Here is a 17785-nt window from a genome sequence, read left to right as displayed (position 1 = left end):
TTATGATCACTGGTCCCAAAGTGCCCCCCCCACTGACACCTCTGTTGTTTGCCCTGCCTTATTTCCCAACAGAAGGTCAAATATTGCTCCTTCTCTAGTAGGTACATCCACATATTGAATAAGAAAGTTTTCTTGAACAAACTTAGCAAATTTGTCTCCATTCAAGTCCTTAACACTATGACAGTCCCAGTCCATCTTTGGAAAGTTAAAATCCCCAACCATATCAACCCTATTTTTCTTAATGGATATCTGAGATCTCCTTACATATTTGCTCCTCTATTTCCTGCTGACTGTTGAGGGGCCTATAATACAATCCAAGAAAGGTGATCATCCCTTTCGTCTTTCTTGGTTCCACCTGTAGAACTTCATTGGATGATCTTCCAGGAATAACCTCCCTAAGTATGGCTGTAATGTTCTGCCTCACTGAAAACGGCACTTCCCCTCCTCTCTTGTCTCCTTTTCTTTCTTTCCCATAGCATCTGTATCCTGGAATATTAAGCTGCCAGTCCTGTCCATCCCTGAGCCACGTTTCTGTAATTACTATGTTTTCAAGCATGCCCTGAGTTCATTTGCCTTACCAGTCAGACCTCTTGCATTGGAGTAAATGCAGTTTAATTTATTAGTCTTACCTCATTTTCTGCCAAGCTCTTGTCTCTTGTGACTAATAGACTTGCTCCCTCTTATCTCCTGTACCAGTCTCAGCCTTTTCTGTTTTCTCACTATCGCTTTGGTTCCCACTCCATGCATCTTATGGTTTAAAGCTTCCCTAGTAGTACTCGCAAATTTGCCTGCAAGGACATTGGTCCACTTCCAATTCAGCTGAAACCTGATTGTCTTAAACAGGTCATTTTTACCCCCGAAGAGATCTGTAGTCCAAAAATGTGACTCCTTGCCCCCTGCACCTGCTCTTCAGCCATGAATTCATCTGCTGTATCCTCCTATTCCTACTCTCACTTGCCCATTAATAGTCCAGATATCACTACCCTCAAGGATTTTCACTTGTGCCACTGGCACCAGCATGCTTTCTGTTTGGGAGAAGTAGGGAATCTTTCATTCATTACTGTGTTGTCCTTCACTTGAATGAAGAGGCAATCTGCACGATGCATCTCATTACGTTGCCTATATTTCATATTGTGCGAGTGTGCTACAACGCGTTAGAGCCCACCTCTGAAATTGACTGGCTTCTATGGAGGAAATCGAGCTGAAGATTGATGTGAGGGAGCAATGATCTGTCAGCAGAACAAAGTGATAGTCGTATAAGCAGTGGTAAAATTTCATCCATGCCAAAAATGATGCTGAAGGCCTCCTTCTGCAATTGGGCAAATATCATTGCTGCACTAATGAGTATGTGCAAAGCAAAAACAGTTGGCCTCACCTCTCCACTGGACCATGCAACAGTACTGTCCCAACTTATATTCTTGGTCGTAACCATAATGATCTTTTTTTTAGATTCGATTAGATTACTTACAGTGTGGAAACAGGCCCTTCGGCCCAACAAGTCCACACCGACCCGCCGAAGCGCAACCCACCCAGACCCATTCCCCTACATTTACCTCTTCACCTAACACTACGGCAATCTTGATGAAATCATCCCCAAGGCTGTGAAATATCGAAAGAACAAATGCAACATTAGCAACAAATTTCTTCTTTTTGATTTGTAGTTCAATGTAAATTTTATTAAGAGTGTGCTGTTATCTTTCCAGGTGTCATGCTTTAGACTTCAAACTTTCTAAATCATCAAAGAAAGTATTGAAGAAAATGGCACGGTTCCTTTCCAAGGGAGAGGTAGCAAAAGGAACTGATGGTAAGTACTGTTTACTGCCAGTTGTGATTCTAATAAATTCGGTCTGATACTGTTATGTTATCCATTTACTGTGGCAGAAATTTTATTTTATTTCCCACCACCCCTCCCCTAGGAAATAGTGAGTTGAATTGAGGCACAATTAAAATCATGGGTATTTGAGATATTTGTATTTGTGTGATTGGTCACTCTTGTATGAATCATGCTATTCAGTGAGGAGATAACATTAGGTCTTACACTGCTGGGCATTCGGAGAAGGCAAGTTAGTTTCCAGCAGCGATTATCTGTTATCACCAATGGAATCCTGGTTGAGTTTTCCTGGTCTTTCTGTGTGTCCTGCTACCACCAAGTCCAGGAAAATTAGGCCAGTTGTTGTACCACGATGCTGTCTTTGTAGAGATTGTTGTCTCTGCTCAGACGATAGAGTGAAACTGAGAGAATCTTGATTCTATTTGACTAATACCATGCCATGTCGTTCAGTACACCACATGTGCTGTAATTTATAAAGTAAGATGCAACTATTTTCAGTATGTGGTTAGAACTAATATTTCTTTTATTCCTAAGTAATGAATCCAGGTTATTGCTACAGTTTGCATATTTCAAAATGATGTTCCTCATTAATAAGATGAAGCAAGCCAAGTTTATGTTGTTAATTTAGTTTGGTTGCCCCAGCAAAAATATCCTGATGTTGTTTTTTAACAAATACAAATTAAAGCTATTTGCTGAGTTACTATTCCAGGCTTAGTTTTACTGAGTTCTTGTAGATAATCTTGTGCAGTTTTTTGCAGATTAATAAATTAATTGTTTTGCCAGTTGGCAAAGCAACAGTGAAAATCCTAGACCACCATTTAATTGAAATCAAAGTTAACTTACTGTCTGTGAATCCATCCTTGGCAATCATCTAGTGTTCCAGCAACGCAGGACGTGACCTTGGCCCCCCCCCCCACTCCTCCCCAAACACCTCCAATGTTGAGTATTTAGACCTTGAACCGTATTCTACTTGGATCATGACAGATTTTAATCCTATTTTTATCTTGGATTTTGTAATCCTTGGTATCCTGTCAATTCTGAAATTTTCAATTGACTTCGGTTCAGTGAATTTTCAGGGAGAGTGATCCAGATCACTTCAGCATGATGAAGTGCTTCTGATATAGTTTCTGAATCGTCAAGTTTAAAATCTTAAGGTTATGTAATCTTCTCTTGAACTCTCCTACCGGTGGTCATTTGTCTCTGTACATTTACTTCTTCAAAACCTTTAATCAGTTTAAGTGCTTGTCCTCATCACTTATGTCTTTAAACATTCCAATGAATCTAGTGTGTGGAGAGCACCATATCCTTTCCAAGGGGTACCCCAAAGTTGATCGCAGTACTCCAGATGGAGTCTGACAAAAGCTCTTTACAATTGAAACACCAACTTCCCCATATATTCCAGCTACCTTGAGTCAAAGACTGGCATCCCATTTGCCTTCATTGATTTTTCTTTTGTATCTGTGTATTAGCTTTTAGTGATGGTACCTGAACAGCCACAATTCATGGTTGTTACACATCATCTATCTGCTGACTAATTTAGTTTGCCTAAGTTCCTTCATAACTTCTTGCTCCTCCATAGGATACTTCTTAGTATCTGATAAACTAAGAGACGATTAAGTTAGGGTACATTCTCTCTATCATTTGTCTCTTCCTAATTAATTATTTATACATCACAAGTTTGTATCCGAGTCTCTTTGCTATTCTCTTGAGCACAATTTTATTAAATATTTTCTGGTGTCTATCTAGAAAACTGCCATAGGCTGTTCTCTGTTCGGCTGTGCTAGCGACCTTCTTAAAAATAAACTCTGTGAGGTTGTTCAGATATAATCTGCCTTCACAGATTCATCAATTAGATACAGTTTGCTGGTCAAAGTGACACTTGTGCTGTGCCATGCTCCTTTAATGTAGCTTAAAAAAGATACATCCCTTAGTATTTATTCACATAAGGGAAGTTGAATAAACTATCAGCATTTTGACCAGTGTATTATGCAAGTTGGTAACAGCTCACCAGGCAAAATTGTTTTGTGTGTACTGTAGTAAAGGTGAAACAATTCCCTTCATAGATTGTGATATTACCACCGAATTTGCTAGTACAATTAAATATACTTCTAAGGAAGATTGTTCTTTGTTTAATGAGAAGATTGAATTATTTGGTATGAAAAATATTCAGATATACTTTAATGGAAAATATAACTTGGAAATGCAATGGATGTGCCATATTTCAAACTGTTGAAATCCATCATGTAATTATGCCTCTTCATGTGTTAAAGTTGAACCCATGGATTCTCACAGTGAAGATGCTGGAATTGATCATCAGGCTGTACCATGTAACTCAGAAGTCAATGTAGATATAGAGAAACCTTTGAAGATTGTGAGCCTCGAGGAATTACCGGAGTCTGCTGAAATACAGGAAAATCCTCAACCAGATGCTGCTAGTGAGAAAGGGGAACCAGGACAAAAACATGCATCCTCAGAGACCAATGTTTCCACTGGTTCACTTAAATGTACTCCGAAACCAGGTAGGTTTTAAGAATTTGAATGACATTGTCAAAATTATCATGCAAGATTCTTGAAGCAAACAATTAGCTGCTAATATTTGTGAATGTTCAACTTTTTGATCTGTATCGCATTTCTATAACTAAAATGGAGTCTGATGAATTGAATTGTTTGAAGTACCTCTTTGTTTGTTCCCTTGCTGGTTCGGAACTATGAAGAAAGTAGAAACCAATCTTATTAATTTTCTTGCCACTGCCTAATATATCCAGGATATTTTTGATAATGTATGAAAGTGGTCACATGGCTGCATTTTGCTTTTAGTTGTGATACCTTCGTTCGTTCAAGCCAGCCTTAACACTAGGCCATAAGCTTGGTCAATAGGGAAGTATGTTAATTTGTCGCATCCTACTTTTATTACACAGGTTTCTGGGATTTGTAGTTATTTCAGGAATTGTACTTTGCTTTTCTGGCCATTTGCATTTACGGCTTGCAGATTCTTGGTAACTGAGCAAAGTCAAATGGTTCTTTTAATTACCCATGATTGAGCTGATCAGAGCTTTCATGTGTATTTCACGAATTGCATTCTGTGATTCTGTAAATCTTGAATCAGTGACCCTTGGTCATATAAGGTGAATACTCACAAAATTTAATTCAATGACAAATGTTCTCTTTTTAAAAAAAAAAATCCCCTTTCTTGCCTTTGGTTATCTTTCTGACCTGGTGTACCAAGGAACTTGATTTTTGATGCAGAATTTTTCATTTATTTAAAATTGCTCCTTATTAAATAGTTTACTTGCCAAAAAATGAATTGTGGTTGACAATGAGTGTATGACCCAACTCAAGTTCTTGCCTAATTACCTGTGTGGAACCTATTGTGAAGTACAGCTCTTAAAAGGCAGTACAGAACACTCCCCTCTTCACTTCTCTGAAAAAGTTGCTAGCTCCAGAACTAGAGAGGTAGAGAAAGAAAGAAAATCAGAGGATAGTTTGTTTTGAAATTGATTTTCTTTTGATGCACATACAATGTTGAAACTTGTAATAACTTGAGCAAATTTCAGTAGTTAAAATATGAGAAATTGAGCTGAGAGAGAGTGGTACTGTTTTGTTGGTCATCTTGGCTCTGAATGCTCCTGCATCTTTGGGAGCAGAAAGCTGTTAATAAAAATGCATAACCTTCTTTTAATTTGAATGTTAGTATCGAATTGAATATTACACTTCAATCACCAACATAGCCAGCTGGACAATATTTCCTAGGTAAGTATTTGAAATGCTCATTATTGTGTTCAGTTCAAGATTTACGACTTTATTAAAATTAACAGCAGGTGGCAGCACAGTACAGGAATTTTGCCTTAAATTGGAATATGTGAAATGTAGCTCATCTGCAGTAGATTAGATTCTCTACAGTTTGGAAACAGGCCCTTCGGCCCAACAAGTCCACACCGACCCTCCAAAGAGTAACCTACCCAGACCCATCTCCCTCTGACTAATGCACCTAACACTATGGGCGATTTAGCACGGCCAATTCACCTGACCTGCACATCTATGGACTGTGGGAGGAAACTGGAGCACCCGGAGGAAACACACGCAGACACTGGGAGAATGTGCAAGCTCCACACAGATAGTCGTCCGAGGCTGGAATTGAACCTGGGACCCTGGTGCTGTGAAGCAGCAGTGCTAACCACTGAGCCGCCCATACAGTACTCCTGAATGTTGTACCAACTGCCCTTTTTTAAAAAACAGTATATACAAACAAAATATGGATCGATTTCTTAGGTTTTGCTCTGAACATTTCTGTAAGTAGAACTTCACCCCAAATTGATAATAAAACAGTGTGACAATGGGATGTAATATTGTGTATCCTTGTCAAATGAATTACTTATTGCACTGAAGTGGCACAGTTTGCAAAGCCAAATAATGACTAAAGTAACAATTCTAGACATTTTTCAATTACTCTTAGCACTACATGTTCATGTTGAGTTATCCCCAATAATGCATGGAATATTTAATTCTATTCTTTTGCCAAATTCTTTGTAGCTACGAAAGCAAAATATACTTTGACACTTCTGGGCAAGATCTGTTTTTTGGCAGCCTTTATTAGGCGTTTTTTGTTGTTAGGCTTGACTGCTGCTGAATGTAGATCTTCCTTTCCCTTTTTTTTGTTAATTGTACCTCAGCAATCAATTTTATCAGACAACCCAGGCAGTGACCCGGAGGTCAAATCAGTGCCATCATATTGTTATAATCCCAGATGAAACTCTAAAATTCATATTGCTGTCTGGCTCGGAGCCAGTATTTTATTTCAAGCCAGACCAAATTTGAGAGATGTGGTATTAACTAAGAGAATAAATCAACTAGATGCAACTGTTCTGAACAAACAAATTAAGTGTTTAACAAAATTAAGACAGTATGCCAATCCATATAGTCATTAGCATCCCTGGGTTGTTGAAAGAAGTCTTGACCACATTTACTATTTGATGTGCTCTGAGGGGTGTTCCACCATAGTTTGTCCGTTGCCCATACTTGCCTCCTATAATTCTGGATGTTGGAATATAAGTTGTAGCAAACTGGTGAAACACCTCACCGAACATCAAATAGTAAATGTAGTCAAGATTTCGCAGCAATCTTCAGATGTTAATGATACAATGGTTTGCCAAATCTCGCTAAAATGTTGTTTTCTCTAGAAGAGGTTCCAATTCCTTTCTCTCCAAAGATCCGGCTTTAGACAACACAGTCAACTTGTTCAGTCACAGACTGCGTTAACAACTGCTCACATTCAGGAAATTTGATCTCTTCCCCGAGACTGCGTTCCACTAATTCCTGAGACTGCATTCCAGCATTTGTTTGTGGGCACATGGCTAGAACACGGAACGTTACAGTGCAGTACAGGCTTTCGGCCCTTGATGTTGTGCCGACCTGTAAAACCAATCTGAAGCCCATCTAACCTACACTGTTCCATTAGTATCCATATGTTTATCCAATGACCATTTAAATGCCCTTAAAGTTGGCAAGTCTACTACTGTTGCAGGCAGGGCGTTCTACACCCTTATTACTCTGAGTGAAGAAACTACCTCTGACATCAGTCCTGTATCTATCACCCCTCAATTTAAAGCTATGTCCCTTGTGCTAGCCATCACCATCTGAGGAAAATGGCTCTCACTGTCCATTCTATCTAACCCACTGATCATTTATAGAAACCTCTCAATCTTCTTCTGTCTAATGAAAACAGCCTCAAGTCCCTCAGCGTTTCCTCACAAGATTTCCCTCCATACCAGGCAACATCCTCGTAAATCTCCTCTGCACCCTTGCCAAAGCTTCCACATCCTATAATGTGGTGACCAGAACTGTCCACAATACTCCCAAGTGCGGCTGCACCAGAGTTTTGTACAGCTGTAACATGACCTCATGGCTCCAAAACTCAACTCTGTATCAATAAAAGCTAACATACCGTGTGCCTTCTTAACAACCCTATCAACCTGGGTGGCAACTTTCAGGCATCTGTGTACGTGGACACCAAGATCTCTGCTCATCTACGCTACCAAAATTCTTACCATTAGCCCAGTACACTCTATTCCTGTTGCTCCTTCCAAAGTGAATCACGTCACATTTTTCCTAACTAAACTCCATTTGCCATCTCTCAGCCCAGCTCTGCAGCTTATATATGTCCCTCTGTAGCACATCCTTCAGCACTACCCACAACTCCACCGATCTTAGTGTCAACTGCAAATTTACTAATCCATCCTTCTACATCCTCATCTAGGTGATTTATAAAAATGACAAACAGCAGTGACCCCAAAACAGATCCTTGCGGTATACCACTAGTAACTGAACTCCAGGATGAACATTTCCCATCAACCACCACCCTCTGTCTTCTTTCAGCTCGCCAATTTCTGAACCAAATCACCCCCAATCCCATGCCTTCATATTTTGTACAATAGCCTACCATGGGCAACCTTAGCAAACACCTTACTAAAATCCAAATACACATCAACAGTCTTACCCTCATCCATCTGTTTGGTTGCCTTCTCAAAGAACCTAATAAGATTTGTGAGGCACGAACTACCCTTCACAAAACCATGTTGACTGTTGCTAATCAAATTATTCCTTTCTAGCTGATGATGAATCCTATCTTATAAATGCTTTCCAATACTTGACCCACAACTGAAGTAAAGCTCACTGGTCTATAATTAATAGGGTTCTCTCTACTCCCCTTCTCGAACAACGGAACAACATTTACTATCCTCATCTTCTGGCACTGTTCCTGTAGACAATGACGTCATAAAGATCAATGCCAAAGGCCCTGCAATCTCCTCCATGGCTTCCTAGAGAATCCTAGGATAAATCCCATCTGTCTATTTTCACACTTTCCAGAATTGCTAAAATCTTTATCTCAGTATTCTCCTCAACAGTATTGTCTTTTTCCAGTGTGAATACAAATGAAAAGTATTCACTTAGTGCCTCTTCTACTCCTCTGACTCCACACACAATTTCTCACTACTGCCCTAGGTTGGCCGTATTCTTACTCTGGTCATTCTTTTATTCCTGACATACCTATAGAAAGCTTAAGGGTTTTCCTTGATTCTACCTGCCAATGACTTCTCATGTCCCCTCTTGGCATTTCTTCGCTCTCTCTTTAGGTCTTTCCTGGCTAAGTTGTAACTCTCAAGCACCCTAACTGAGCCTTCACATCTCATCCTTACATAAGCCTCTTTTTCTTCCTCCTGACAAGAGATTCAACTTCTTTAGTAAACAACGGCTTCCTCGTTCGACCACTTTCTCCCTGCCTAACAGGTACATACTTGTCAACGCAGTAGCTGTTCCTTGGATAAGCTCCACATTTCAATTGTGCCCATCCCCTGCATTTTCCTTCCCCATCCTATGCATCCTAAATCTTGCCTAATTGCGTCATAATTGCCGTTCTCCCAACTATAACTCTTGCCTTGCGATATCTACTTATCCCTTTCCATCGCTAAAGTAAACATAACTGAATTGTGGTCACTGTCACCAAAGTGCTCTCCTACCTCCAAATCTGTAACACCTGGCCAGGTTCATTACCCAATTCCAATGTGGCTTTGCTCCTTGTTGGCCTGTCGACATACTGGGTTAGGAAACCCTCCTTCACACATTGGACAAAAACTGGCCCATCTAAAGTCCTCAATCTATAGTGTTTCCAGTCAATGTTTGGAAAGTTAAAGGCCCCCATAATAACTACCCTATTATTCTCGCTCCTATCCAGAATCCTCTTTGCTATCTTTTCCTCTGTTTCTGGAACTATTCGGAAGCATATAGAAAACTCCTAACAGGGTGACCTCTCCTGTTTGTAACCTCAGCCCATACTACCTAAGTAGACGAGTCCTCAAACATCCTTTCTGCCACTGTAATGCAACCCATGACTAACAATGCCTCATCTCCCCCTTTTTTTTTAAACCACCTTTCCTGGTCATACTGAAACACCTAACCCCCAGAAGCTGTAATAACCATTCCTGTCTCCAAAATGGCCACAACATCAAAATTCCAGGTACCAACCCATGCTGTAAGTTCACTCATCTTATTCCAGATGTTTCTGGCGTTGAAGTAAACACACTTCAAACCATTTTCCTGCCTGCCGGTGAACTCTTGCAACCTTGAAACCTTATTTCTAACCTCATAACCTCGTAACTCTCAACCTCCTGGATGCTGGAGCCACAATTTAAGTTACCATCCCCCTGCTGAATTTGTTTTAAACCCTCTCGAAGAGCATTAGCATACCCCCCCCCACCCCACCCAGGGTATTGGTTCTCCTCTGGTTCAGGTGTAGACCATCCTATTTGTGGAGGTCCCACCTACCCAGAATAAGTTCCAATTATCCAGGTATCCGAATCCCTCCCTCCTACACCATCCCTGAAGCCACATGTTCAACTCCTCTCTCTCCCTATTCCTCGCCTCACTAGCACATGGCATGGGTAACAAACCAGAGGTAACAACTGTTGTTCTAGCTCTAAGCTTCCACCCATTCTCCCTGAATTTGCGCCTTAAATCCCCATCCCTTTTCCTATCTATGTAATTGGTACCTATGTGGACCACAACTCCCTTTCCCCCTCCCCTTTAAGGATCCCAAAAACATGATCTGCGACATCATGACCCCGGCGCCTGGGAGGGAATATATCAACCACGGGTCTGTCTCATTCCCACAGAATCTCCTGTCTGTCCCCTAACTATGGAGTCCCTAATGACTAATGCTCTGCTCCTCTCCACCCTTTCCCTTCTTAGCAACAGTACAGACTCTGTTCCAGCGACCTGTACCCCATGGCTTACCCCTGTTAAGTCATCTCCCCTAGCAGTATCCAAAACGGTATACTTGTTATGGAGAGGAACGGGCACATGGGATCCCTGCACCGTCTTCCCATTCCCTTTCCGTCCCCTGACTGTAACCTATCTATCTTTTTCTTGTACGTGAGGTGTGACTACCTCCCTGTAATTCCTCTCAATAACCCCCTCAGCCTCCTGAATGATCTGAAGTTCATCCAGCTGCAGTTCCCTTGCACAGTTTCCAAGGAGCTGGAGTTGGATGCACTTCCCACAGATGAAGTCAGCAGCGACACTAGTGGTGACCCTTACCTCCCACATTCTGCAGGAGAAACATTCAACTGCCCTAACCTCCATTCCCACTATTTTAAATTCCCAAATAGACTATCGGAACATAAAAGAAAACTAATTACCTCACCCATCTAGCACACAGCCTTTTTTTTTGGTTAGAGGAAGAGGAGTGGGAGACATTACTCAAGTAGTGTTTTGGGTAAAGCAGCTGCTGAAATATATTACTGAACTTACTCAGCAGTCCTGTGTGTGCTCCACCCATAGACAAAGTTAAGTTTTTATAATTTAAAAATACCTTCCCAGCAGGCCCCTTGTCCTTGCTGGGATTTCTGAATTTCAATATTTCTCAACTTCACCCAGCATATACTGCTTATAGGCTTTCTTCATCTTCATTCTCAGTTGCCCTGAACCATCCCACTGCTACCGCTGCTAGAAAAATGGAGACCGCTGAACACACGAGCTAAGTTTTTTTTATAATTTAAATTTACCTTCCCAGCAAGCCCCTTGTCCTCACTGGGATTCCTGAGTTTCAATATTTATCAACTTCATCCAGTATATATTGCTTGTCGTCTTTCTTCATCTTCGTTCTCAGCTGCCCTGAAACATCAGTGGCTTCCAGGAATGTCTTATGTCCCAACAACTGTGAATTTTCTATCAGTAGCTCTTTAGCACTTGCTTAAGCACTCAATTGCTGCTGCCTTCTCCCAGCAAATACATACCAGACAAGTTGACACCAGAGAGCCACCTTGGGCTCTGTCCATCTCATTAACAACATAGCCTGCTTTGAACTAGTTTTATTTTATTTCAAAGCTCGCTGCTTTTACACTAATTTATCTTAACTTCCAAAACAGACAATCTCTTATTCTAATACCATTAAACAAACATGGGTAGCCTCTTAAAGTACTGTGACCTCAATTTTTTAAGTGTATTAGATTTGCATTTACATTTGTCATTTTGTACAATTAGATTTAATTTTCTAATCATATCATACTAAAATACATGAGTCGTGAAATGGTTGTTTGCAAAAGTATCAAGAACCGATGTGAATGATCACTGCAAATGTTCATTGATCATAAATAGAGTCCCTATAGTGTGGGAGCAAGCCATTCAGCCCACTGAGTCCACACTGAATCTCCAAAAAGCATCCCACCCGGACCTACCTGTTACTCCTGTAACCCTGCATTCCCCATGGCTCACCCACCTAGACTGCACATTCTTGGACACTGGTTAATTTAGCATGGCCAGTCCACCTAACTTGGATTGTGGGAGGAAACCCATGTAGACACAGGGAAAGTGTGCAAACTCCACGCACAGTCGCCCAAGGCTGGAATCAAACCCAGGTTCCTGGCGCTGTGAGGCAGCAGTGCTACCCACTGAGCCACAGTACTGCCCTGGCTGTTGTTTGAAAGATTTCCCCATCTGAATTTTATTCTCAGTCACAGGTACTATCTCCTGTGACAGCTTAGCTTAGTTTACCTCACGAGGTGCATTTTTTACATTGCCAATGCAAAGGGACCTTTGTAATCTTTTAAGTTTGTAATTTTGTTTTAGTTTGTTCCAATAACATTTAGTTAAATATTTGTTAAGCTTCTTAAAACCTTCTGCCTTGAAGATTAAGGCATTGTTCCAATCTTTTGGAGGTCAATTTTAGTTTAACAGCAATGAGGTAAAAGATGTTTAGATAGGTTGGAGGAATTTGACTTTGCTGTGAAGAAGTTATTTAAACAAGAACTTCCAAGTTGCATTTCAAGAAGAGAGCCACTTTAAATAAATAGGTCATTGCTCTTTTACAGCAATTATTTTTACAACACTTATAAATGTTTAAACTTCTGCTTATTCATGTAAATCCTTTTATTTTGTGAAACAGTTAAATACATCATTCTTGATTCAATGCCCAAATCTCTCTCGCATGCATATTGCCTATTCAGAGAGAGCAAAAGGATGTTTCTGGAACTTAGTGACTTTTGATAGCGTTGTGACATTTGTAAAACTCAAATTAATTTTAACAAGAGTGCAATTCAAACAGAATGTGTTATACTTCAACATTGGGTCATGCTTATGTCAAAGCTTTGGAGCTAGTGGTGACAAGTATATTAAGAAATCTCTAGTGGCAGTGGCTATCGAGTTAAATCAAACAAAGAGCCCAGAAAGATAAGTTATTTGATGCTATTTGAGTTAGGAGAGTGATAGCATGTTTAAGTGCATGTCAAGTCTTTCAGTTAGAGTTAACATGTAGCCAATACATTTGGACTTTTGATGAAAAGTGGAATTGTCAGAATAGGTGCAACTGTGGATTGAAATGGAAACAATGAGCAAATATGCATTACATGCCTCTTGACTCTGAAGCTACCTTAACTATATTTTCTCCTACCCCACTTCCTGTATGGCCATCAACGCATTCTCTCAGTTTCTCAATCCGCAGTTGCACCTATTCTGACAATTCCACTTTCGATACCAGTGCCTCCATAATGTCTTTTTTTTCTTTGACTGATGATTCTACTGCTTCTCCCAATGACAGGGTCCTTGATCCTGTACGTATCATTTTCTACATTCGTCACCCCTTCACCTCCTGGCCAAGACCTTGGTGTATTTTTTTCTTATCTTCACTTTCCAACTCACCGGCTGTTCATATTTAATTGGTTATCTATTTTTGCCTCTTCAATTACACATTTGGCTCTGTTCTCTTTCAAGCGTACAAAGGGATTGTTCACTTTCTATCTCCTTGATCCACTCCTCAATTACTCTCTTTGGTCTTTTCAAGTGTAACTAGCAAGTGATGTCCTCATTCTGCAAATGAATAAATAAAAATTCCCTTGTACTACATTCAGTTTAGTATGCTCTATTTGTGCTCTTGATGCAGACTCCTCTATTTTGGAAGACTAATCACAGATTTGTCATGTCCTGAAACAACGCCTTTAATTCAGTCTGCAAGTATAACTTGGAGCTGCATCACTTCTTCAGTTCTTCGTCCCACTATCACTGTGATGTCAGCCTGCTGCATTGTTCCACTGGAGTTCAGATTAAATTTAAGAAGCAGCACCTTGTCTTTTTCCATCATAGATTTTTCAGTTTCAGAATCTAAATTGGGCTCAACAATTTCAGATCATAATTTTTGACTTCTTTTTTCTTTTTGGGAGGCAACCCTTTTCGCGTTTATACAATAGAATAGAATCCCAACAGCATGGAAACAGGCCCTTCAGCCCAACAGGTCCATTCCGACCCTCTGAACGCACCCAGATCCATTCCTCTACCCTATTATCCGATATTTACCCCTGACTAACGCACCTAACTTATACATCATTGAACACTATGGGCAATTTAGCATGGCCAATTCACCTAACCTATTGTGGGAAGACACTAGAGCACCCTGGGGAAACCCATGCAGACACTGGGAGAAAGTGCACGCTCCACACATAGTCGCCCAAAGTTGGAATCGAACCCGGGTCCCTGGCGTTGTGAAACAGCAGTGCTAATCACTAAGCCACTGTCCTGCCTCCTGCTGCCCCTTATATTTCCTTGAGTCCCATATTTATTTAGTCACTTAGAGTCATAGAGATGTACAGCATGGAAACAGACCCTTCGGTCCAACTCGTCCATGCCAACTCGTCCATGCCAACCAGATATCTCAACCCAATCTAGTCCCACCTACCAACACCCGGCCCATATCCCTCCAAACCCATCCTATTCATATATCCATCCAGATGCATTTTAAATGTTGCAATTGTACCAGCCTCCACCACTTCCTCTGGCAGCTTATTCCACACACGTACCATCTTCTGTGTGAAAAAGTTGCCCCATAGATCTATTTTATATCTTTCCCCTCTCGCCCTAAACCTATGCCCTCTAGTTTTGGGCTCCCCCAACCATGGAAAAGACTTTGTCTATTTATCCTATCCATGCCCCTCATAATTTTGTAAACCTCTATAAGGTCACCCTTCAGCCTCCGACACTCCAGGGAAAACAGACCCAGCCTGTTCAGCCTCTCCCTTTGGCACAAATCCTCCAACCCTGGCAACATCCTTGTAAATGTCTTCTGAACTCTTTCAAGTTTCACAACATCTTTCCGATAGGAAGGAGACCAGAATTGCACGCAATATTCCAACAGTGGCCTAATCAATGTCCTGTACAGCCACAACATGACCTCCCAACTCCTGTACTCCATACTCTGACCAATAAAGGAAAGCATGCCAAATGCCTTCTTCGCTATTCTATCTACCTGCGACTCCACTTTCAAGGAGCAATGAACCTGCACTCCAAGGCCTCTTTGTTCAGCAACACCTCCGAGGACCTTACCATTAGTATATAAGTCATGCTAAGATTTGCTTTCCCAAAATGCAGCACCTCCCATTTATCTGAATTAAACTCCATCTGACACTTCTCAACCGATTGGCCTGTCTGATCAAGATCCCGTTGTAATGTGAGAGAACCTTTTTCACTGTCCACTACACCTCCAATTTTGGTGTCATCTGCAAACTTACTAACTATATCTCTTATGCTCACATCCGAATAATTTGTATAAATGATGAAAAGTAGTGGACCCAGCACCGATCCTTGTGGCACTCCACTGGTCACAGACCATCAGTCTGAAAAATAACCACCACCACCCTCTGTCTTCTACCTTTGAGCCAGTTCTGTATCCAAATAGCTAGTTCTGTCCCTGTATTCCATGAGATCTAACCTTGCTAACCTATCTCCAATGGGGAACCTTGTTGAATGCCTTACTGAAGTCCAGATAGATCATGTCCAGTGATCTGCCCTCATCAATCTTCTTTGTTACTTCTTCAAAAAACACAATCAAGTTTGTGAGACATGATTTCCCACGCACAAAGCCATGTTGACTAGCCCTAATAAGTCCTTGCTTTTATAAATACATGTACATCCTGTACCTCTGGATTCCCTCCAACAACTTGCCCACCACCGACGTCAGGCTCACCGATCTAAAGTTCCCTGGCTCGTCCTTACCACCTTTCTTAAACAGTGGCACCACGTTAGCCAACCTCCAGTCTGCCAGCACCTCACTGTCACTTTCAATACAAATATCTCAGCAAGAGGCCCAGCAATCATTTCTCTCGCTTCCCACAAAGTTCTAGGGTACATCTGATCAGGTCCTGGGGATTTATGCATTTCAAGACATCCAGAACTTCCTCCTCTGTAATATGGACATTTTTCAAGATGCCACTCTCTATTTCCCTACATTCTATATCTTTCGTGTCCTTTTCCACAGTAAATATTGTTGCAAAATACCCATTTAGTATCTTCCCCCATCTCCTGCGGCTCCGCACAAAGGCTGCCTTGCCAATCTTTTAGGGGCCCTAGTTACCCTGTTCTCTCCCTAGTTACCCTTTTGTCCCTAATGTATTTGTAAAAACCCTTTGGAATTTCCCTAACTCTATTTGCCAAAGCTATCTCATGTCCCCATTTTTGTCCTCCTGATTTCTCTCTTAAGTATACTCTTACTGCCTTTATACTCTTCTAAGGATTCACTTGATCTATCCTGTCTATACCTGACATATGCTTCCTTTTTTTTTAACCAAGTCCTCAATTTCTTTAGTCAACCAGCATTCCCTATACCGACCAGCCTTCCCTTTCACCCTGACAGGAATATACTTTCTCTGGACTCTTGTCATCTCATTTCTGAAGGCTTCCCATTTTCCAGCCGCCCCTTTATCTGCAAAACTCTGCAACCAGGTCAGCTTTTAAAAGTTCTTGCCTAATATCTTCAAAATTGTCCTTTCTCCAACTTAGAACTTTAACTTCTAGATCTGGTCTATCCTTTTCCATCACTATTTTAAAACTAATAGAATTATAGTCGCTGGTGCCAAAGTGCTTCCCCCACTGACACCTCAGTCACCTGCCCTGCCTTATTTCCCAAGAGCAGGTTCAGGTTTTGCATCTTCTCTAGTAGCTGAAAAATGTGTTGCTGGAAAAGCGCAGCAGGTCAGGCAGCATCAAAGGAGCGGGAGAATCGATATTTCGGGCATAATGCTGCCTGACCTGCTGCGCTTTTCCAGCAACACATTTTTCAGCTCTAATCTCCAGCATCTGCAGTCCTCACTTTCTCCTACCTTCTCTAGTAGATCCACCCACATACTGAATCAGAAGATTTTCTTGTACACACTTAACAAATTGCTCTCCATCTAAACCTTTAACTATGGCAGTCCCAGTCTGTCTATGTTTGTAAAGTTAAAATCCCCTACCATAACCACCCTATTATTCTTACAGATAACTGAGATCTCCTTACAAGTTTGTTCCTCAATTTCCCTCTGACAATTAGGGTGTATATAATACAATCCCAATAAGGTAATCATCTCTTACTTATTTCTCAGTTGCACCCAAATAACGTCTCTGGAAGTATTTCTGAGAATATCCTCCCTCGGTACATCTGTAATGCTATCCCTTATCAAAAACTCCACTCCCCCTCCTCTCTTGCCTCTCTTTTTATCCTTCCTGTAGCATTTGTATCCTGGAACATTAAACTGTCAGTCTTGTTCATCCCTGAGCCATGTTTCTGTAATTGCTATGATATCCCAGTCCCATGTTCCTAACCATGCTCTGAGTTCATCTGCCTTCCCTGTTAGGCCTCTTGCTTTGAAATAAATGCAGTTTAATTCATCAGTCCTACCTCGTTCTTTGCTTTGTCCCTGCGTACCCTGACCATTTGACTCCCCTTTGTTCTTGCCTGGTTATTATTTCTTTTTGCTTTATAGCACCTCCCCTTTTTGCCATTTAACTATTTCTGCCTTCCATTTTGTCTGTGTTTGAACTGGAGGCGACTTTTGTGTCTTAATTGACCCTGAGATATGCTTCCAATTGTAATTTGACTGCATCATTTAAAATCGACTATATCTATCTTTGCCTGAATCCGTCTCGTTTGAACTTGTCTTT

General features: G+C 41.0%; 1 protein-coding gene across 15 annotated transcripts in view; it reads left to right on the top strand.

Moving 5' to 3' along the window:
- Window positions 1-17785, top strand: part of ate1 (arginyltransferase 1) — a 230894-nt gene that overhangs the window by 29238 nt on the left and 183871 nt on the right. For all 15 annotated transcript variants that reach the window (XM_087998915.1, XM_043712693.2, XM_087998918.1 and 12 more), the window contains 2 exons: window positions 1704-1804; window positions 4102-4350. In XM_087998915.1, the coding sequence (XP_087855041.1) occupies window positions 1704-1804; window positions 4102-4350 (350 nt within the window). The remainder of the gene's footprint in view (window positions 1-1703; window positions 1805-4101; window positions 4351-17785) is intronic.

Source organism: Chiloscyllium plagiosum, unplaced genomic scaffold, assembly GCF_037043375.1.
Source record: "Chiloscyllium plagiosum isolate Xiang-an unplaced genomic scaffold, Cpla_swu_hap1 HiC_scaffold_22, whole genome shotgun sequence".
Classification (NCBI taxonomy): Eukaryota; Metazoa; Chordata; class Chondrichthyes; order Orectolobiformes; family Hemiscylliidae; genus Chiloscyllium; species Chiloscyllium plagiosum.
This window is presented reverse-complemented; position numbering and strand designations above follow the sequence as displayed.